The following is a 21,875-nucleotide window of genomic DNA, read 5'->3' on the forward strand; positions in this document are numbered from 1 at the left end:
TAGATGGTCTTTTTCTCCGTGAAAGAATTTTCAGAAAAAATTAAAAATCGTTAGAATCGTTTTTAAAGCACTTTTTTCTAAATTGAGTTTCAATATTCTCAATATATCTTTTCTTCACCGAAATATCTTAAATTTTAGTTGATAATTACTAGTTGATAATTACTAGTTTGTAAGAGATTTTCTAAAAAAATTGTTTTTGTGATGTTCTAGCCCTTATATGTATCTCAAAAACCTGACGTGATGAAATTTTTCCGACTTTATGGAATGGATTCGAATTAAGAACATCAAAAATCATAAGAAATGTATACCTATTTTTGTTCATGGACAAAAAAATCTGAAGCTTTGCACGGAAGCGTATATCGAATGCTTCATCACTTTGATATCTCTAAGTAGAAAAATAAAACTGTTTTATTCAAATTGATCTTTGACTTTTTTTGATATTTTACATATTTTCTAAATAAGCTCTTTTTGTTCAAATGGAATTAACTTATAACAGCACGCAGAATTTCGATATTTCTGCTAGTTTTTCTACTAAGTACCTACTCATATTAAAATCAAAAATAAGTTATATCGGGATAACTATTAAAATAGTTTAAAAAAATGCTTATTTGTGACTATTTTAATAGTGTTTCAAAGTACTCGTTTTTTTCCAAACTAACTATTAAAATAGTTATATGTGACTATGTATTTAGGTAAATAATCAAGACTATTTAAGATAGTTATCCCGGTTTTAAATATTAAAATAGTTATTTTTTCTCTGAGTGTAGAATTTTTCTGAAACCGGTGCCCGATGTTCTTAACTTTTATCACTGGCGATAAAATATTTAAATGACTTTAAAATCCATCTTATCTGAATTTGAAAGAAATTTTGCTTTTTATATGAAAAAAAAAAAAAATAGATTTTGGAGACCTTGAAAACCGTTTATCGCCAGTGATATAGTTACAGAACAGGGGACCTGGGGCCGAAATACAGCTACATTCGTAAAAGTATGGTCGCTATGTGCCCCTTTCTTTTTCTACTGATTAAAAATAGAGACAGCAATAGTCAAAACGTTAACGTGTGATCGTAATCGTGTACCATGATTCGACCCCGATTTAAATTCAGAAAAGGCAAATTTTTCATTATTTCAAAAGAATTTATCTGAAGGAGAAAAAAGATACTTTTTTCAGATCAGTTTTATATTTTAACTATTAAATTCTAAAACTGAGCTTGTTCATTAGTCATATAATTTTTTTTTTTTTTCAACAACACTGTACTAGTGTTTACTTTAATTTCAATAATTCTGATGAATTTTTACAGAAAAATATTTAAAAACGAATTTAATTACAACAATTATAAAATGTTGAGCCGTGCAGTGAAGTTCCTGTTTATTTTCGTTCAATTGTTGTTTGCAACTGCTGGTAAGGTAGTGTTTCTTTTACACATTGCTCAATTTATCAATATCTATAACATAATCTTTAATGTTATTTACTAGAGCAACAAATGCTTTAGGTATTTAACTAATAAATATAATAATTTGTTCAATAAAATATAAAGTTTTTACAAAAAATACTTTAAATATTATTTCCATCAAGTTGCAAATAGCACAATTTAAAAATTTCATTTGCAAAAACAAAATTCCCTATTGTGAATTGACCACAACACACAAGACCATTTCAATTTGACAGTTCGTCAAACAAATAGAAATAATTAAATTTTGACACTTATCAAAAGTATATCTTTTTCGTCTGCTTTTTATAATTGCAAAAAAATAGAATCAATTTGTTTTGTAAATAATTTATTTAAATGATTTTATTTTATTATTTTTAATAATATTTTTAGATCAAACTAAAGCCTAGCAATATGTTGAAATAATTTGCACAAATTAAATTCTCCAAAAACAAGCTCAATAAATCCAAATTAAAAGTTGTCGAATTACGTGCTTAGTGCTTTTTTCGTCACTTATTCGTCGTCATCATTCATCATTGACGCCCCAAAAGCACAAAAAATATTTTAATAAAAATGCCGCGCCAACACAGAAGAAAAACAACTCGATGGATAAACGAAGATTGTATGCAATCGGCCGTTAAAGATATTTGTGATGGTTTGGAAACTCCATCGACTGCGGCCAGGAAATACGGCCTTAAACGAACGACAATCATTTATCGTGTTGAAAAGAAACAAAAGATGGAATTAATTAAACGAGGAGGCAAAACATCCGAAACCGAATCAATTCCAACTCCATTACTCGCTGAGATATTCTCTGTGACACAGGAGAAAGAATTGATGAGTTATTTGAATCGTTACACATATTTGCCATACGATACAAGTGGAAGTTATAAAGCTGCTAGACAGTTGGTCTATCAATTTGTCAAAGAACACGATATAAAACATCCGAAGACGTGGGACATTGAGCAACAAGCTGGTGTTGATTGGTTGAATGGTTTTATTTTAAGAAATCCAGAAACAAATTTGAGAAACACAACAAAAACATATGCAAATAATAATAAGAAGATTGACAAATTTGAGCCCAGTTTGCATGAAACTGATAAGAAAGTTTCAATTAAAAAGAAGATGAATAAGACTGAGTCTATTGGAACGCAGCCCGTGGCGGTAATTTCAAGAGTAAGTCCTTAATACACACATCGTCGCCTAAGAATTGTTTTGTCGTAAACATAATAGTAGGGTAGGGCGAGGAGGTTTTGACACGTTAACGTGTCATAAAATGCTTTTTATTAAGGTTTAAGCTCATTCAAAAACAAATTTTAGTAAGTAAGGCCCGTTTGCTGATTCGAAACATAAATCCAGTTAATAGCCAGGTTCCACATAACTTTTATGTTATAAACAAATTACAAACCATATGAAAGTTTATTGTAAATTAGTAAATAAAGAAAAAGTGACGAAACATCCTACCTTGTAGGAGGTTCCCACTTTTAAGTAGGAGGTTCCGTCAGTTCGAAAAATTACTTATCGACGAATCACCAGGAACATAAGAAATTCAAATTAGGGGCCTTTTTGGCTAACCACACAATAGGTGGTGCCCGTAACGTTTATTGGGTTCTAAAAAAAAATAAATGAGGATTCAGAAAAATTCAGTCTCAAGAACTCTAGCTAGTTATGCTCATTTGCTGTGCAAAAATAATTTTTTTCCTCCAACGAGTAAATTTTTGTTCCAATTTTAAATTAAAATAGTGCGCTTCAAGTTAGCTTAAGCCATTTGAGAAATTAAAAAAAAAAAATATCTTTTTTTAATTTGCTTTGTCATTTTAACGTTTTTTAAAATATTCAAGCTTTTGTAAAAAAGGGGCTCCGGTGAAAAAAAAAACGCTCCACAAAGTTTTAAATCTTTCTTCATTGGTAAAACGAACCAGAAGTGCACTTATTAAACTTTAAATTGAAATAAAAACTCGCCGATACAAGGTACAAAATGTTGAATACCTAAGGTAAACAAAAATAAAAGGAAACTTACATTTTCTTACAAAGAAAAATAAAGAGCAAAGGGGCCCAAATTTAGTTTTGCTACGGGACCCCAGCAGCTGCTTCTAGCATGGCTATCTTATCAAATGTCTTCTCAGGATAAGGATACCTACTTTTTTATTTTTTTGTTATTTTCACTGAAAGGTTATATAGGTTTTAATATGAAAAAAGCTAAAACGTACTATAAGAATAAAATAAGGATGTTCCTACATTTTGACTAAACCTCCTACGCCAAACATGCCGAAACCTCCTTCAACACAAGACAATTTATAAATTTATTTAGAAAATTTACACATTGATATTAACGTTAAATGATTACAATTTAGAACACTATTATTTACCTAATTTATTTATCAACAAATCGCATTCAAAAACTTAAAACAACAAAAAGTATCGCTTAAGAACTCACCAAGAAAAATTACATCTGTACTTCACAAAAAAACAAAATACGAAATAATTTGTTGCGCAATTATAGTAATTGAACAGAATAAAGGAAAATAAAATGGTATACTTCGAGACGTTAAAAATAGGACGTAATCGTTTCAATCAAATTTAAAGGAAGGGAGAAATTTGAGTTTGATGAAACCTCCTACATGTCGAGACCTCCTCGCCTTACCCTACACTTTTTTAGATATAATATGTAATATGTAGCAATAGGTTTTAGAATGTTTTCTTTTCAATTATTTTATCAGATTTTTCCTATCCTCTACCTTTATTGAGATAATTAGTATTAGTCTAAGAGCAGTGTAGAGGAGTGGAGCAGTGCTAGGGGGCATTTTTGAAAGAATTCCCTTTAATCAGTCCCCCGAATTCCCTTTTTTTCCCTCAAACTATTTCATTTTTGTATTTACATACGTACTGTACTTGTGTGATTTAAAATAGCGTGTATATCGTAAATAAATAATTTGTAGTAGTGATCACTCACTTCATAATAAACAGATATTTGATATATTTACTGGCCAAAACTTATATGAAGACGCAAATTGAAAATTATTTCAGCCTCTGCGTTAAAGTGGGACAGAGGCAATGCAAACATAATATTTGTTTAAATTTGTACTGACCAAGTCGATATCTTTAAAAGTAAAAATTATAGTGCAATACTCTTCAATATAAAAGGCAAGAATCTTTTGTTATAGCGTTTTCGTTTGGTAATTCTTAGAACGGTCCGGGACTGTCCAATCCGGGATTCCAAACGAACAGACTTGGATACTTTTTTTTGATTCTGAAGTTTGGGTTTCTTTGTATTTGTGAAACGGAAAATAATGCGAACGCCTGATGAAAGTTTTGTTTTGTTTATTTGTTATTATTCAATAAAAATTTATCTATTTTTTTGTTTTCTGTACTTTATTTTAATATAATTTAAAGTTTGGCATAGAAAAAAATCTCAATATTCAGAAATGAACAACAAAAAATAACATTTCATTAATTTGACGTCTTAAGTGGGAACATGTGTGAGTGATTCTCGTTTTGATTCTGCCTCAAAATTCGGAATAGATTTTCTCTTCTTTTCAGAATTAGAACTGTCATTGAGTGCCAAACGATCAGTTTCAGAATCGTTCGGAGGAATTCCGGAGAGTCCCGGACGACCAAACGAAAACGCTATTAAACGATCTCATTAAAGAATGACGGAAGTGATCGTCATTCAAAATATTGCCATAGAAGTTGTTAAGTTTTTACAATTTATTCTGTTACGTTTAAATTATTCTTAAAAGAAGACCTTTTTTTATTTCATTTAAAGCAGTTACATAAGAATTATATGTTCACACTTTTATTTTTCAAAAAATTATTAAAACATTGTGAAAATATTATTTTTTCGGTTTAAAAAGAAATTCCCACAAAACCAGGCGGTTTTCCCTTTTTCCCTTTTGATGTCAATATTCCCACAAAAGGGAATTTTCCCTGGATCCCCCAGCACTGCAGTGGAGTGATAATTAAAATGTGAGTTTTCAGTTTTATAGCATTATGCCTTCTAAAAACGAATTCAAAAGTCTGGCAGCTTTAAATCGCACCCTTATAATATGGTTTTCGGGAGGTTAAAAATCACGAGTTTTCCAATTATTATGAGTAGGCTAAATTAACACAAATTCACATTTTGAATATAAACCCTGTTGCTTTGACATTTCCCCTAAGCCTTAAGACATCAATCTTGAAGATGCGATCAATAGAACTCAAGATATAAGCTGGTTAAGCGGCTTTGTTTTGGAGACTTTTTTGTTTAATTTTTTATTTTTGTTTTTTTTTTTTTTTAATTCAGAACGCTCCAAAATAGAGCGGATATGGTTAGTTTAAAAAGCTTATGGGTCAAAATCTTGAAGGTGGAAAATTTGATGTCCAGGCATTTTTTTTAATTTAAACAAAATAAAATAATAAAACCAACATAATACATATTAAGGGTACCCAAAACCCCTTTAGTGAGGGCAGATTATAAAAACTGTCCCGAGACGTGTAAGTGTCCCGTTTTTGTAATTTGTCCCGTAATTGTCCCGTATTTCCACATTCTCTGATTTTTGTTTTCAAAATTTTAAATACTTTGTACCTACGGAAAGCAAGGTTGGAACATAAAAGTTTTCTAATTTTTCGAATAGAAGCATTAGTTTTAGTTTTTTTTTTCAATTATTTAGTTCCAGCTTGTGTTTTTCAGGTTGAAAAGCTACACCAGACAAAGTTGTTGCGAATAATGAACAGCATATGAAAGAAGAAAGAAACCCAGCTAAATTTCAAAACTTTTAAGGACATACCTGTTGAAAATTTAATTAAATATTCAATATTTAATATGTTTTCGAAGTTATACTGTACTGTAACAGTTTTTACAGCAACAGTACAAACCGTTTTCTGACTTCCTCTTAGACGACTTAAATGATTTCCACCGAAAAGTTTCCCATAAGAGAAATCTTGAAAACTCATTTTATAATTTTTTTTTTTTTTTGGAAAAACCAATGTTTTCAAAACGATCCAACTATTTTTTTTTTGTCCCGGGTTTCACTCCTAGAAATATGGTCACCGTACTTATACACAATACTCTTTATAAATTTGTACATCTCTTACAAAAAAATTAAATTGTGTTTTTAAAGTTGATATTACTCGTAGATATATATGCAGATTTATCATTCGACATCTATTTTTATGGAAAAATTATTAAATGTATTTTATAAGTTAGTTTTAGTTTCATTTATAAGTAGCGTACATAAATTAACCGTCATTCCGGGAGCGCTTGTTTTGGGGTATATTTAGATTCAAATTTTATTTTTTTGGTGATATTATAATCAAAAAATATAATCATACAAAATAAAAGTAAGTTAAGGTAAAAAAGTCTGTATCCTATCTAACCATTGCTGTAATATACACTTTTATGAAAAAAGTTACAAAAAACAAAAGAAAAAAATTACTGAGCATTTTTAATCTGGGCTTTTATGATCTGTGAATTTTTAAAGCAATTCAAAAACTAATCCATTAATTTTCCCGACGTTTCGTTTGGTTTTTTGCCAACATCTACGTCAAATTACATTTTTATCAATTGTCAAATTTGTTTTTAATTTTTATTTTTATTTAACAAATAAACATGTATATTGCACTATTTAATTGAAAACTTATTGTAAATAATTATTATGATATGCCACAAAATATTCTATTAAAAATTTATGAAATTCCATCGGTCAGTTTTTTTTTTATAGTAACGCAAACCTTAAAATGCGATTTACAAAAATTCCAAAATTGGCGTTTACGACAAAACAATTCTCGGGCGACGAAATTTTGTTGCTTTTTTTACTTACTTTTGAAACCATTTTTCCAGAAAAAATCAAGTCAACCGGTGGCTTTATCGGAACAGAGTTTGGAATCCAATAATTCCTTTGCGAATTCCTACTTGTCTTATGTGGAAAGTAGTAATCCGCCACAAGAGGATCCTCATCATCTGCCAAATCAAAGTACAGATTTCTGTGATCCAACTGATATGAATGACACACCCGAACTTGAACTGGAACCTGTTTGTCAGATTAGTATGGTTAGCATAAAAGATGAACCCTCCTTTGGCACTCCTGATGAACTCAATAATGAAGAAACTACCAACTCATTTGTCGGGAACAAAACACAATACATTCCAAACTTAGATACAGTACCTGAAAACGATGATGTTTTCAATAGTTTTGGTAGAAATATTGCATTCCAAGCTAAAGAATTATTCCAACACAATCAAGTAGATGCATTGGAGATGATGCACGAAGTGCAGACATTAGTTAATCGACGTTTGATAAGTATGTTGAGACTGAATAATGGAAATACGAGTAGTAGTAAAAATAAGTCAGCGAAACGAGCACGCAGATTATTGGCAAATGAGAATGACGATCGTGATTATTAATTAATAAGAAATTTTATTAAAAAAAAATAAGAATAATGACTTCTTAAGTTTATCATTAAAAAAAATTCGACATTTTATTTTATATAGTGCATTTAGTTTGCCTTTTAGAGGTATTTTATTTTAATATTAATTTGTTTTCCATTTATAAATAATTATTATAAATAATTTAACTAAGTATAAAAAGTTTTATTTTAAATATTATTATACCTATATAATAAAAAAAGAAAAAAATCCTGGTCTTCGAAATTTTAATTCATATTAAACAATGTGTTATTTTTTTGTTACTATTATCATGTGTTGTTTTGCCTGTTGAATGAATCGAATGTCAATGTGAAGTAAAATGATGACTAAGGAGCTCGAGCTGCATAAATATTAAGGAATAGGTAACTAAATAATATTAAAAAGTCCTTAGATTTTGACTAGAATTTGAATACAGTTTATTGGTCATATATTTGCATTTCTTCGATTTCAAAAAGTTCTTTTACCAACTGAATTTTTTAAGGCAAAATAATTTTTGTTTTTTATGGTTTGGGTTTCGTATCAAATCTATGATACGAATTGAATTCGAGATGAGAATGACTTGAAAAGTGAAAAGTACGTGCAAAAGTATATTTACGTTTCTTTGAAACATTTCAAAACAAAATTTAAAAAAATATATAACGCATGACTGATTCAAGTCTATGATGTAGCTGCGTAGTATTCCTGCCGTTTGCCTCTTTAGTTTACAACAATATAATTATTACTTTCCCAAAACGTTACAACCAAAATGGATATAAGAAATCCAGTGAGCCTCATTATGAAGGTTGACAAAAAACAAATACATACTTTTAATGCATTTTCTTAGGATGTAAAAACAAACAAAGATCAACAGTTTTAACAAATAATTTTTTGTATTATTTTTACACACATTTTAAGCTTTTATTAATTTTTTTTTGTTACACATTAATCAAACACAAAACAAAAGGTTAAAAGTTTATCAACAATTTTTTTTTGCCATGGGATTTTCAATGAGCCATTCGCCTTCAAGTCGATCAGCTTTACTTAGTTTATTTCATCTTATCTCGCTATCAGAATGCACTTGTACTTATTTCTATGTAAACACCACCTGCAAACCAACTCTATAATCCGATCCTGCGCATTTCCACAATTAAAAAATTAAAGAAAAAAACAGGATAGAGACGTCAATGGATTATTTCTTTCGATATTCACGATGCACATGAATTGATCCCGAAAATTTTGTATTACCCGAAGACATTGATCCAGAACGATGAATAACCCTAGCGGTGCCATCAACTTGGGTATTTCTATCTTTACTCTTCCATAATTTGGCTACAGCTTCTGCAACAAGCTCTGTATTATCATCATCATGTTCGGCGGTGATAGTGAAATCAAATTGTCGCTTATGACGAGTTAGAGAATGACCCAATGCGATAGCAAGTGAAATCGAAAAGATGAGCAAGAATAAATAAATTCCTCTATTCGACAGCATTTCAAAGTGTATTTGTATACTTTCCAAAGATTAAATTCAAACTGAAATGAGTTTATGGCGTGTGACTATAAACAGCAGATAAACAAAAAAAACTTGAAGAAGATTCGAAACAAAAACAACAAAAATTGCGCTATTTGAGAGCTTTTTATTCTATTTCAAAGAATGATGGAGAGGAGAGAAACAAATTTTATTTTTATATTAAACTATTTACAATTGAGGCTCCTTAATTTGAGCTGGTGGCCAATCCCATTGTTTCTCGGGTGCTGGCTTCATGAGTGATTCCCATGGCTTCCAACCGAGCATTTTACGAGCAAGAATCAATTCATTTTCAGCTTGAACAATCAATTCTTCAACTTGTCCACTGCCAATAGCTTTTTCTAAAGCTGCGATGTCTTTTGTCTATAATAAGGATTTTGTCAAAACTTAAAATGATCAATTCATAGAATTTTTGTTGACTTACAGAATTAACCAAATTAGCACGTTCGGTGACAATTTTTTCAGTGTACTTGCGGTAAGCAGCGTCCGATGGCATTTTTGTCAAGGCTCTTTGAATTTTGCCATACAACACAGAAAGTACATGATGAGGATTTTGGCAAACAGCCAATCCAGTAAGACCAGTTGACTGGAATTATATATTAAAGGATTTTATAAATTAGCAATTGGATTTCTTTCCTAGTTAAGGTTAACTAGGGTATGACATAACAACAACAGACTTCGAGGGGAACACAAATCAGTCGTTGGGATGATTTTGCTTATGGACAGAAGAAAATATACTTAAGTATATAGTTTTAAACTTACCGCTTTTAAAGCCTTTGACATTGTGCTTATTTAACTAAACAAAATGTTTTTCTAAATTCAATTTATCTTTGAAAAAAGAATGGAATTCTCTTTTTTCCTAGACTGGGTTTTTGTATTTGTAGTCAAAGTGACGTTTTCAGAATTGTCAAAATTGACACCAACGAAAGTGATGCCAAGTAGTTTTTGAGAATATATGAAACAGGGTGATCTTGTCAGTTTTAATTTTGAATGTATTTATTTAAGCCTAGTACGCAGCTGAAGGGAAACTAAATTTTCCATCCAAAATTTCGATAGCGAAATTTTGAACGAAATTAAAATTGTTTTGTTTTTCCTCTAAAACTTATTTTCTGATGTTTTTTCTTTATTTTTTCTTTAACATGTTCGCTGTTGATTTTGGAGACTTCAAAGTTTTTCGTTTCGCTTCAGCTGCGTACTATAGTACGCCTATAGGCCTATAGGCTTCAAGCCTATAGCCTGGTAAGCTGCTCGCGCTAAATTTTAGCTCCCATACAAATTATCGAAAATTTTTAGCCGAGATAAAATGGATCCCATACAAGTTATCGATAACTTTTATGGGAATTCTATCTCGGCTAAAATTTAGCGCGAGCAGCGTACCAGGCTTATAATAGTACGCAGCTGAAGCAAAACGAAAAATTTTGAAGTCTCCAAAGTCAACAGCGGACATGTTAACGAAAAAATACCATCGGGTCTTATAGCAAAGTAAAAATAATAAAAATACAAATCAAAATAATCAAGAAAAAACATCAGAAAATAAGTTTAAAAGCAAAAGCCTAGTACGCAGCTCGCTCTAAATTTTAGCTCCCATACAAATTATCGAAAAATTTTATCTGAGCTAAAATGGATCCCATGCAAATTATCGATAACTTATGTATGGGAATTTTATCTCGGCTAAAATTTAGCTCGAACAGCGTACCAGGCTAAAAACAAAACAAATTTAATTTCACTTCAGCTGCGTACTAGGCTTCACAGAGAAAACTCACATATGTGTTAAAAGCTGAGTTCCTTTGGGCTCAAGTATCTCCTTTTGGAGAAATTATTTAATTCAACATTTATTCATGAAATACACCTGAGTGCTCATCTACCATTATGTATATAAAACTTCATTAATTTTTTTCTTATTGTTTACCTGAAGAAGACGACTGTCTGTCTTGGGAATCAAATTTGAATTTTTTTATTTTTTTTTTTATCAAACCACTTAAAAAAAATAATTGAAGTTTGCTTCGCTCAGCATTTAGTTTAATGTTTTCGGTCGTTTTATCCTGAGAAAATCGATGAAATTGAAGCTGAGAGCCAACAAATTTTGTACTCTAATATATTTGAGCTAAATAATCGTTTTGAGAAAAAATAAGTTTTTCTATGGTAGTTACATGGCAATTTTGGTCCTTCAGCAATATTTTGATTTATTCCCCTCTGAAAAATCACCTAAAAATATTGGCTGTAGCGTTTTTTTTTTTAATTATATCAATTATAATGCATACTTGAGGGAAAAAAGTGGGTCACGCAATCCGGAGTAAAATGTTGTTGAACCTCTCTACAAAAAACCAGTTATCAAATCTCGGCCCCAAAGTTGTTGTACTCTATCAAGTATTCGTTTTAAAACAATTTATTTTGTTTTCAAATTTTGGTTTTAGGTGTGGATTGAAAATTGCTACAAACTTTATGAAGAAAAAAAATTTTAACAAATTATTTATAAAAAATTAATTTTTTTTAAAGGCTTCCAACGACTTTTAATTTCTTAAAATACCTAAATTTAAAAATAAAAAAATCTGGAACTCAAAGCTTTTTTTTCCTTTGATAACGAATTTATTTAAAAACATTTTTTTTCATATAGGTACTCTTACCAAAGTATGTAGGTATGTTAAAAGTTTTGTAAAAATAAGCAGCTTGAGCTGTAAGGGCCAGTTGTTAATTTTTTATTAAAGTGGTAAAGTTGATCTTTAGAACTGGTTTAAGATCCATATATGTTAAAATAGCTAAATTCATGCTTCAACCAAAGTTGATTCACAGCTAGTCCGCCGAAATCGTAGTGTTAAATTCTTGAACCAAGGCTGACAAACATTTGTACATCAGGCCTAAAGAGCAAGTTCATCGTTTGTGTGACGAAGTCATGCGTTTTACATCATATTAGACAATAGTTCCACTGATAAACCATACAAATAAATAAAAACAAAACTCATCATTTAGAGGTACATAGCTACTTTTTAATTGTATATTTTTACAAAAAGAAAAACAAAAAAAAAACTACGTATTCGATACCAATATATCTACATTTCAATTTTAATCATAGAAAGGAACAATTTGGTTCATTTCTTTGTGTTAACTTGGTTCATTTTTTTTTTGTTTCAAAACATATAAATTGGGAATAATTCCAATTATCTAAAAATAGGTATGCTGAAGTGAATTTCATCAATAATAACATAGGTGTACACAACAATAAAGAAAAAAAAATTACATTACAATGTTAACAAAATATAAAGACTCAAAACAAAAAAAAAATATATGCGTTCAACATAGACAAAAAAAAAGAGAAAATAATAAATTTGTTCCACTTTAAAAAACAAGTGTGGAGAAAATTATAATTCAAAACTCTGTTCCACAATTCGAGCATCTTTTGTTCTTCATTGCCAAACAACACAAAATGCCAACTGGAAAGAAAAATATCGCACAAAACAATCCCAAACAAGAATACGAATCTTCTAAATAACCAATGCGACAACTTGGACATCCTCCGATAACAACAATTTGTGGCGGTACCGCTACAGTCACCGTCGGAGTTGACCCAATTGCTCCGTAAGATGGAACATAGCCAATTGGTGGTGGAGCGGTTGGTTGGAATGATTGTTGTTGGTATTGCGTTGCATTTGGTGGATATACTATGCCTTAAAAAAGTGACAAAATTAATTAGTCACAAAATTATGGAATACAAATTTGTTACTTACCAATCTGAGGGGGATTAGATGATACTGGGGAATTAATAACCTCCGTATAGGTGGGCGGATTGTCGCTCATTTGTTTTGACATATTTTTTGTGGAAAAAGTCTAAATGCAATCTATTTTATTTTATCAGTAAATAATGTTTTTTTCTTTAATTATAATTACCAAAATGAGTCACTTCTTGATCACTTTTGTTCTTCTTGTTTGCACTTTATTGTTTTCTACTGAATTTTTTTATTTCATGTTTCTCTTATCTTTATTTTTTATTTTGATTTTGACAAGCATAAAACTGCATGAGCGCATGGCTGCAAGACAGCTGATAAATGAAAGCATTCAGCAAAAAAAAATTGAAATTTATTTCAAATAATGGGTGCGTTCACGTAAGTATCTTAAACTATCCGGATAGTTTTGTATTAGGTGTGTTTTTTATTACCACCAGTCTTAACTGGACAAAAAAAAACGACTCGGGGCTTAACCTGAAATCTTGGCAGCACTGTATATTGAATGTTCCGAAAACAGCAGACACAACAAAAATTTAGAGTTGTCATATTTTTCGCTTTCGTCTTTTTCTTTTATTTTTCTTGTATATTTTACAAACAGATATAAAAATGTACGCTAGCAAAACTATTTAAATACATTTTGTCCTTCCAAACGTCAGTTTTCACGTTTGTAAACAAATTCTAAACAATTTATAAAAAATTAGTTTGGTAGCACAGAATTAAAACTGTTCAAAAAGTTAAGCCCAAAGAAATCTCCGGGCTAAACAACAAGGGGCTAAGGTGTTGTTGTATTTAACATGTAAATTGCTTAGCCCAGACTGTGTTTTTTTTTTTTCCAGTTAAGACCGGTTGTAATAAAAAACACACCTACTTTTGCACTTTTACAACGATACAAGACCATTTGCATCGTTTTTTATGTTGAACTTTTTAATTATTTTCTTAATTTGTAAATAAATTAATTTGACATTCGAAAAGAGAGAATTTGCGAAATTAGGTGTGTTTTTTGTTTATCTATATAGATTTTGTGCAAAAAAACGACATCGGGATTTTTGAAATCCATGCAAACATTTGGCACCACTGTACATATACTTTATCAGCTGAATGTTTCCTGAACATTCAATATACACAGTGCTGCCAAGATTTCAGGTTAAGCCCCGAGCCGTTTTTTTTGTCCAGTTAAGACCGGTGGTAATAAAAAACACACCTAGTGTAAAATTTTCTTAAAATAAAACAACCAAATATACAGACTAACATTTTTTTACACTTTTGCTATACCCCACCCCTATTGCAAAAATAAAATACAATGGTGCAAAATTTGTCTATTGTCGTTGTAGTAGTAGAAAACAAAATTTTGCATTTTTACACCTTTTTGTTACACCTTATCGTGAATACCCCTAATGTAAATGCAAGAAGTTCTCGACTAAGTAACAGAACGTAGGCACAGGATCGAGAAATCAAACTGTGTATTTAAAATTCCACACCAGAACGTTTACGACAAAAGAAAAATGAAACCGAAAATCAAATCATAAGAAAATAAAACATACATTTTTTGTTCTTTTGTAGCTCCGCACACGTTCATTTAAAAGTGCTGCCAAAAAATCTTCAATAATCTTCCGTCAATTTTTATTGTTTTTGTTTGTCATCAACTTCCCAGGAATCAAAAAGCAGCAGCCAGCCAGTCAGCTCGTCTTCACCCCAAAAAAAACTGAAAAAAATCCATTATCTGAACTTTCCAATTTTTTTCTTTCACAATATTTTAACACTTCTCCAATACGGAATAACATACAAAAACTTAAAAAATCTACCTTAATCATGGCAAAAATGGCATTTCAACATCAGGCCGGTACGGCAATGGAATGCTTAAGTGTAAGTACATTTTATCATTCAAACAGACGGATTGTGTTCTATGCAATACCAGAAAAAAAAATAAGAGCTCCGCCCAACCATGAACACAATTGTAATTGTGACCATTTGGAACCTTATATCTTTTGATGTAATTTTTCATTCAACAGATTCCAATTACATTGCATAAGGAAGTCGACTATGATCAAGAAGGCCGAGAAATACTCAAATGTGGCTTTAAAATTGGTGGTGGCATCGATCAAGATTATAAGAAAAGTCCACAAGGCTATACAGATTATGTGAGTTTATTATTTTGTTTCATTCGTTTTGTTTAGAAATATTTATAGAAACTTAAATCATTAATTGAATTCAGACATAAACTACTTCAGGAATGATTACTCAGTTGCTCAAATAAGTATTATTTTCAAAGCTACAGTTGAAATTTTGTACCTAAACTTTATACCACTTGGAAGTGATTTGCCGGAACTACAACAGTAGAGAAATCGAAGATATCTACCACTTTTTAGCTATTTGCCCAATTTTACAAGAAATTTGTTGTTATACTTTCGGAAAAGTTTTTTAACATTGCAATAACTTAAGGACAATTCCGACATTCACTAAAATTTCCAATACATAAATTGATACGAAAATGCTGTCCATGAATTTAGCAAAACTACTACTTTCATAATTAAGGAATTTTAAGAACTTGCTTGGTATAAATAAAATTCTGTTGGTAACTCACGTTACAAAAATCGGACACAAGTTTTAAGAGTCCGACACACAGTGGAACGAGTGTATGGGAAAAACGGTCTTGGGAATAAAATAAGAAATTCAGCCAAATATGCTTGGAATAGTATTTAAGCAGTTATTTCTATGATTGCAACCTTAAAACAAAGAAATTGATACACTAACGGCCAATTTCTTCACAAAAGTCCCAAGTCAGCTTAGTACCCGACCTAGCTAGACCAGGTACTAGTACTAGTTCTCGGTCCTAATGAAAAGTTAGGACCCGAGCATTTCTTCACACATATAGGACCCGATCTAAATTCACAAGAGAGTCCTAAGAACTAATACGTATAAAACTGGTCTAACTGTCATTCTGACTATATTTTGATAAATGAAAAATTTTATTTTGATATTTTTGAGGGAATTTACAAAATTAAAAATAGAAAAAAGTATAAAATAATAAAAAAGAAAAAATAATGTGATGAAACTAACAAGAAACCAACAAGAAAAAAAATTCAATGAGTTTTGTCAAGAATACATTCATGAATGCCGAATATCTGGTAAATGTAGACGAGGCTAAGAAACGCGGATCCGTCGATTTTAATGCAGCAGATCCATCTTAAGTTAAAGAGAGTTTTTTTTATAGACTTTTGCAACATAAATGTATTTTAATAAAAATAAAATAAAAAGACAAGTTTAAAAAACGCAGTCTTGTGATTATGTCTTTTTCTATTATAATGCGACTAGCATTATTTTATCATGGCATGTTGGCGAGCACGAGACAGCCCTAGGTTTTCTGACCACACGTTTCAAGACGTTGGTGTAAATTTAATTGATAATGGCTTTCCGCAATATCCATAAACAGAATTCTTAAAGCAAGCATATTTTGTGCTGGAAGTTGGATGTCGGGTGTCGAGAAATGTAAATGTAGAATGTCTATGTAAAGAGGGCCTTTCCAGACTTAATTGTCTTTTTTCGAAAGAATGAGAAATGTAGAAATACTTCTTTATTAAGCAGTGTACATTTGTTTGTTCTTCCCGTTCTGGCATAGCATATGCCATTTTTGTTAAAAAATATTAAAAAAAAATCAAGTCATTAAAATCTCCCAAAATGCTTGTCAAGCGAAACAACACTCAAAAAATTGAAAAAAAAACTGCAATACCTCTTAAAAAATGAAATTCATTGCTTTGATTTCAGTATTACTGCCGCTAGACTACCGATTTTGAGGTCCTAAATATTACCGAGTCCTAACTAATACTCGGTACCAATTTGACAGTCCTATAGCTTAGTACTTGTGTGAAGAAATCACTTGGTACCGATTTGAGTACTAACGATTGGTATAATAACCTAATTTTGAGGAGCTAGCTAGTACCGAGTCCTAACTAGTACTCGGTCCTATATTGACAGTTCTAGGATTTAGAACCTGAGTGAAGAAATGAGTTGATACCGATTTGAGTACTAACTTTAGGACTAGGACCGGTATTAGCGCTAGGACTCTGTGAAGAAATCGGCCGTAAGACCCGTTTGCTGAATCGAAACTTAAGCATTCAAGTTCTACATACTCTGCGATTCACTTGAATAAAGGCACTTATTTTAGAAAAGAAAAAAGCAATTGTAGCTGTGGTTTGGTAACTTAACAGATTTTCGGTTTTGGATTTTTAAAGAGTAACTTATTACAAACAATATTGTAAAAACAAAAAACAGAAACCGTTTGGCTACTAGTTGCGTTTTTTCGCATTTCCTGACAAAACACTGTGTTTTGTTTGGTTCACTAAAACAAGGCAGGCTTTTAAATCTAGTAAAAACGATGAAAAAGCGTGGACAAAATTAGTTTTAGTATAGAAAAGTGCAACTTTGTAATAATTTGTGTATTTTAACAAAATCTGCGCTAAGAGCTACCATTAGGTACCACAGAAAATGCAAAAATAGAAGCTAACATTAAAAATGCACTTCTACTATGCACAGTCGTGAATGGTGTTGGTAAATACGCTCAATTTGTATGAGAATATTTTGAAATTAACGTAAACTAGTGATTTAATGTAAAAGTAAAGCATGAGGCACCTAGACAAAGAGCCAAGAGAAAAATAATTCAAAAGCTAGCTGCACGTTCCGTAAACGTTGGCTCTAAAATCAAACAAAAAGTGGTGTTTATTTGATGTTAGTGTGATGGTTTGTACCTTCACTGAAGTTAAAAATGTGAACAATATTTAAAAAGCTTCAAAATGAGGAATAAGACCACTATTATGGTCAAATAAGTCAAAATAAAAAGTTCATTATTTACGGTTGCATTTGAAGAAAACAAAAATGGGGTGGTGAGTGGTTTTTGGATGGAAAACAAACCATCTAAAATGTTCCAGAACGATATTAGTACTATTTCTTAGATTTAGAAAGGAGGTACATTTTTTGCATCACCAACAAAGGTCGCTAAAAAGTGTAATAGGAAACAACACTTTTTTATAATATGCAACAATTAACTTTTAGTTACATGGTTCGAATAATTGCAAATTTTGACAAACAAATAACAGTGGAAGCTTTCGTTGTGGTTAACACTATGGGTATACAAACGTCATGAGCATTCCATAAGGTAAATGCCCGAAATCACATCGCAATAGAAATAAAACTGATTCATATTGGATCAAGACGAAAGTTCACTGGACTAGCCTTCATATTCATCGAATGTAAATGTTATGGAAAACTATAATTTATTACTTCTTAAGATGTCACCAATCATTTTATGTAATTTCTCCACTTTAGTTCGTGATTGTGCACTGTGAAAATGCATTTCCAGTGCAAACTTCGATTTTCTTCTTTTTCGTGATTAATAATAAAATCTCTTGGTCTATATTTGGTTAAAATGCACAAATAATATCATCGCTTCACTTTTCTATACTAAAACCAGTTTGATCCACCGTTTTTCATCATTTTTACGCGATTTCGCGATTTGATAGCCTACCTTTATTCTAGTGAACCACGGTGTTTTGTGAAAAGTTGCGAAAAAACGCAACTTGAAGCCACACGGTTTTTGTTTTGGCTTTTTCTTTTTGCAATATTGTTTGTTATAAATTTCTTTTTAAAATACCTAAACCTAGAATTTGGTTAGTTACCTTACCAAAGCTCCAATTGCTTTTTTCTTTTCTAAAATAAGTGCCTTTATTCAAGTGAATCGCAGTGTACAGCCACATGTGACAGTTTATGCAGAGGAAAAAGTAGAGAATAAGAGTTTATGTTCAACATAAATTATTTAAGTTGCGATTCAGCAAATGGCCCTAAAACATACAAATCTACGATATTTTATTTAAAAAAGCTGAGCAGCGAACTTATTTTATTTTTTATTTTAATTTTTATTTATAATTGTTTGCTTATGTTTTGCTATCTAGATTACATTATTTTAATAGCTAAATAAATAGTTAAACAAATGTATACTTCTATACATAAAGTAGTCATAATATTGTTAACCAAGTAAAATTTATATTTGGGTTACTTTTTGAGAATTGAAATTCAGCACTAAATCTAATCCTTTAAATGTAATTATCTGACGTTATAAGCAATTGGTTAATCAAGTCGATAATTGAGTTCAACATCAAACTCTTTTGAGTATGATCCAAACTAGCTTTTCTTATTTTGTTGTACCTTGCTTCCAACGCTTATATTGAAAAAACACCAGTATCACTTGTACTTCGAAAGATAAAGATTTTTTGTTCCAAGAATTAGTTATTCAAACGTGTCCATATTTATTTCTCGACCAGCAGCGAGTGTTGTCAAAATTAATGGAAATTTAAAGATAAGATCCTTATATGCACGTGTTATTTGGGAACTCAGCTTTGGATTCGAAAAAGAACGCCGACTAGTATTGACATCATTTGTTGTGCCATAACCAGGTTTAGGTATGTCCACCAGAAGTCTCATTTTTTGCCTGAAGTTCTCTAGAATATATTTTTTTTCTTTCATCAAACAGAAGCTTATGTTCAGTTCTACGAACTTTCCAAAAAAATTAAAGTAAAGCCATCGTTGGTTGTCCTCCATAAAGCTCTCCTTCTTTCTCTGGCAATGCTGCCATTTTTATCAATCAGATATTGTCTGTCATCGTCACTATTAGATTCCTCTTGTTTTCTGTGGGCTCTTTTCTCTTTCACAGTCATGTGAAATTTTTCTGTAGTTGGCAAGCTTATGCTTTAAAAATGCTTTTAGATTATTTATACTCCTTGAATTTAATATCTAGCCACAAGGAAATATAAAAAAAAAATCTATTCTTGCAACTTGCATTAAGAGTTGTAAATTACCCTTTACGAAACCCTAAATGGAGCACTAGGTTGGCTAAATGTATTTAAATTTTGTCGACACGCTCTTAACTACCTGATTAGAACAGTTTTACTTAATAAATAAATTTTTAGCCTTTTATTGTAGTTTTCTATCTCATTTTATGTTGCAAATCATTCAAAATTGCCTATTTGAACTATATTCCTTTTAATGCTTTTATGTTGCAAATCATACAAAATTGTCTATTGTTTTTCAAATCACGTAAAAATTGTCAAAATTTTACTTTGAGTAAATCCACACATTCAAAAAATTGTATTACACTCCCGCTCAAAATTAACGCACGCTTTTTTCTTTTGTAGTTATACCCCTGTATCTTATTTTAAATGTCTTTAAAATTCTTTGGTCTATTTTGTTTGTGTTTGCTTATTGTTTAGCAAGTCGCAAACCTGCTAAACTGCAACAGTATTATCAACAAACAAAAAAAGATAACCCGAATTTAACAATTTATCGTCTACTTACATTTGTTAAAATTGTAAGTAAGTGACAGTTCTTTTTTGATAATTTTATTCAATACTATGTACTAGTGCATGTGACAACTTGCAGTCGTCTATTCCTTGTCCTTATTCTTAGGAAATAATATTGTAAAATCTTATGATGAAAAAAACAAATGAAGAATTTATCTAATCCAATCTAATCTAATATCCATCTTTCACAGGGCATCTATGTAACTGAAGTACACGAAGGCAGTCCAGCGGCACGCGCAGGCCTTCGAATTCATGATAAGATTCTTCAGTGCAATGGCTATGACTTTACCATGGTCACCCACAAAAAGGCTGTTAGTTATATTCGCAAGAACCCAGTCCTAAATATGCTTGTTGCTCGCAAAGGCGTCACATCGACGTAATCACTTTAAACCCTACTTGAAAACATTCCACTCTTTCGAAAAGACAAGACGAGAAGAAGAAGAAGAATTACGATGCTTCGCATATCCTCCCATTCGCAAGTAATTAAAAATCAACAAAATTACTAAACGTATCTTTAACTAATATTTCTCACGCTTTGGCATAAACTACCTACAAACTTCTTCGTAGACAAAAATTCGTTTTATCACATTTACACAAAAAGGTTGTTACTTATTTTTCATTTCCTTGTATCAAACTCATTATGTCTTCTTTTATTTTGTATTCCTTAAACTTAATTTTTACTAACCCATTTTTTTATATAAATTTTAATTAAATAAAAAAACTGCCAAATTCTCATATAACATATAACAATCAAATTATGTTTAAGAACAAAAAATAATAAAATAAAAATAAAAAACAAAAAAATATAATTATTTTAAGCGTAAACAAAAAAAAAAAAATAAATTAATGAAAATATACAATAAATAAAATGAAAGCTTTTTATATACATACAACAACAAAAAACAACAACAACAAACATTCTTAACGTAATTATATTAAATAATATTGAATATTATAGTATTTCAGATTTTTGTTTTTTTTTTTTATATATATAAATTTAATTAAGATGCAAGTAAAGAAAAAGGAAAATTGTTTTTCAATAAAAAATATAAATAAAAGTAATAAATAAAATGAATACCACAAAGGATCCATTCCAAATATATTTCATAGTTTTTTTTAATTATTTTTTTTTTTATTTTTGTTTTTTGTGATAAAAAATAAATACATTATTTTGTTTTGTTACTTTTACATGACATCTTTTAAATAAATGTTTGTATTAAAATAAAATTAATTGTGGTTTTATTAATAAATGTAAATGAATTAAATGGGTCAAAGTACCTCTACCTTTGATACCATTTTGTGGATTGCTAACTGTAGAAGTGCAACCCATTTTTGGACATCCAGTGCGAGAGCTAAACCGAAAAGTTACAAGTATTGGATCAATACCAATTCATTGGTGAACCACTTAAGTCAAATTACAAGAATTCATGTTCGGGAATGTTTATTAATTTAAGAAAAAAACTGCATAGGTACA

General features: G+C 30.5%; 5 protein-coding genes across 6 annotated transcripts; 2 read left to right on the top strand and 3 right to left on the bottom strand.

Moving 5' to 3' along the window:
• Positions 1–1,691: 1,691 nt before the first annotated feature.
• On the top strand, positions 1,692–8,050 carry LOC129910504 (uncharacterized). The gene is made up of 3 exons (XM_055987908.1): positions 1,692–1,769; positions 1,823–2,605; positions 7,248–8,050. The coding sequence occupies exons 2-3, from the start codon at positions 2,003–2,005 to the stop codon at positions 7,809–7,811; spliced, it is 1,167 nt and encodes a 388-aa protein (XP_055843883.1). The 5' UTR covers positions 1,692–1,769; positions 1,823–2,002; the 3' UTR covers positions 7,812–8,050.
• Positions 8,051–8,678: 628 nt separating this feature from the next.
• On the bottom strand, positions 8,679–9,359 carry LOC129910507 (uncharacterized). Its single transcript, XM_055987910.1, has 2 exons — positions 9,057–9,359; positions 8,679–8,942 (listed from the first exon to the last, which is right to left on the bottom strand). Exons 1-2 carry the CDS (start codon positions 9,298–9,300, stop codon positions 8,902–8,904), a joined length of 285 nt encoding a protein of 94 aa, XP_055843885.1. The 5' UTR covers positions 9,301–9,359; the 3' UTR covers positions 8,679–8,901.
• Positions 9,360–9,425: 66 nt separating this feature from the next.
• LOC129910505 (NADH dehydrogenase [ubiquinone] 1 alpha subcomplex subunit 5) lies at positions 9,426–10,260 on the bottom strand. Its single transcript, XM_055987909.1, has 3 exons — positions 10,099–10,260; positions 9,761–9,922; positions 9,426–9,699 (listed from the first exon to the last, which is right to left on the bottom strand). The coding sequence occupies exons 1-3, from the start codon at positions 10,117–10,119 to the stop codon at positions 9,508–9,510; spliced, it is 375 nt and encodes a 124-aa protein (XP_055843884.1). The 5' UTR covers positions 10,120–10,260; the 3' UTR covers positions 9,426–9,507.
• Positions 10,261–12,353: 2,093 nt separating this feature from the next.
• Positions 12,354–13,361, bottom strand: LOC129910273 (brain protein I3). 2 transcript variants are annotated; one of them, XM_055987595.1, is made up of 3 exons: positions 13,219–13,361; positions 13,059–13,169; positions 12,354–12,998 (listed from the first exon to the last, which is right to left on the bottom strand). In XM_055987595.1, the coding sequence occupies exons 2-3, from the start codon at positions 13,138–13,140 to the stop codon at positions 12,700–12,702; spliced, it is 381 nt and encodes a 126-aa protein (XP_055843570.1). In that variant the 5' UTR covers positions 13,141–13,169; positions 13,219–13,361; the 3' UTR covers positions 12,354–12,699. The 2 variants fall into 2 exon arrangements, with proteins under 2 accessions (XP_055843570.1, XP_055843569.1); XM_055987594.1 differs by having other exon boundaries at positions 12,358–12,998; positions 13,059–13,158; positions 13,219–13,356.
• Positions 13,362–14,687: 1,326 nt separating this feature from the next.
• On the top strand, positions 14,688–21,244 carry LOC129911330 (tax1-binding protein 3 homolog). The gene is made up of 3 exons (XM_055989086.1): positions 14,688–14,918; positions 15,065–15,193; positions 20,593–21,244. The coding sequence occupies exons 1-3, from the start codon at positions 14,865–14,867 to the stop codon at positions 20,779–20,781; spliced, it is 372 nt and encodes a 123-aa protein (XP_055845061.1). The 5' UTR covers positions 14,688–14,864; the 3' UTR covers positions 20,782–21,244.
• Positions 21,245–21,875: the final 631 nt, after the last annotated feature.

Source organism: Episyrphus balteatus, chromosome 2, assembly GCF_945859705.1.
Source record: "Episyrphus balteatus chromosome 2, idEpiBalt1.1, whole genome shotgun sequence".
Taxonomy (NCBI): domain Eukaryota; kingdom Metazoa; phylum Arthropoda; class Insecta; order Diptera; family Syrphidae; genus Episyrphus; species Episyrphus balteatus.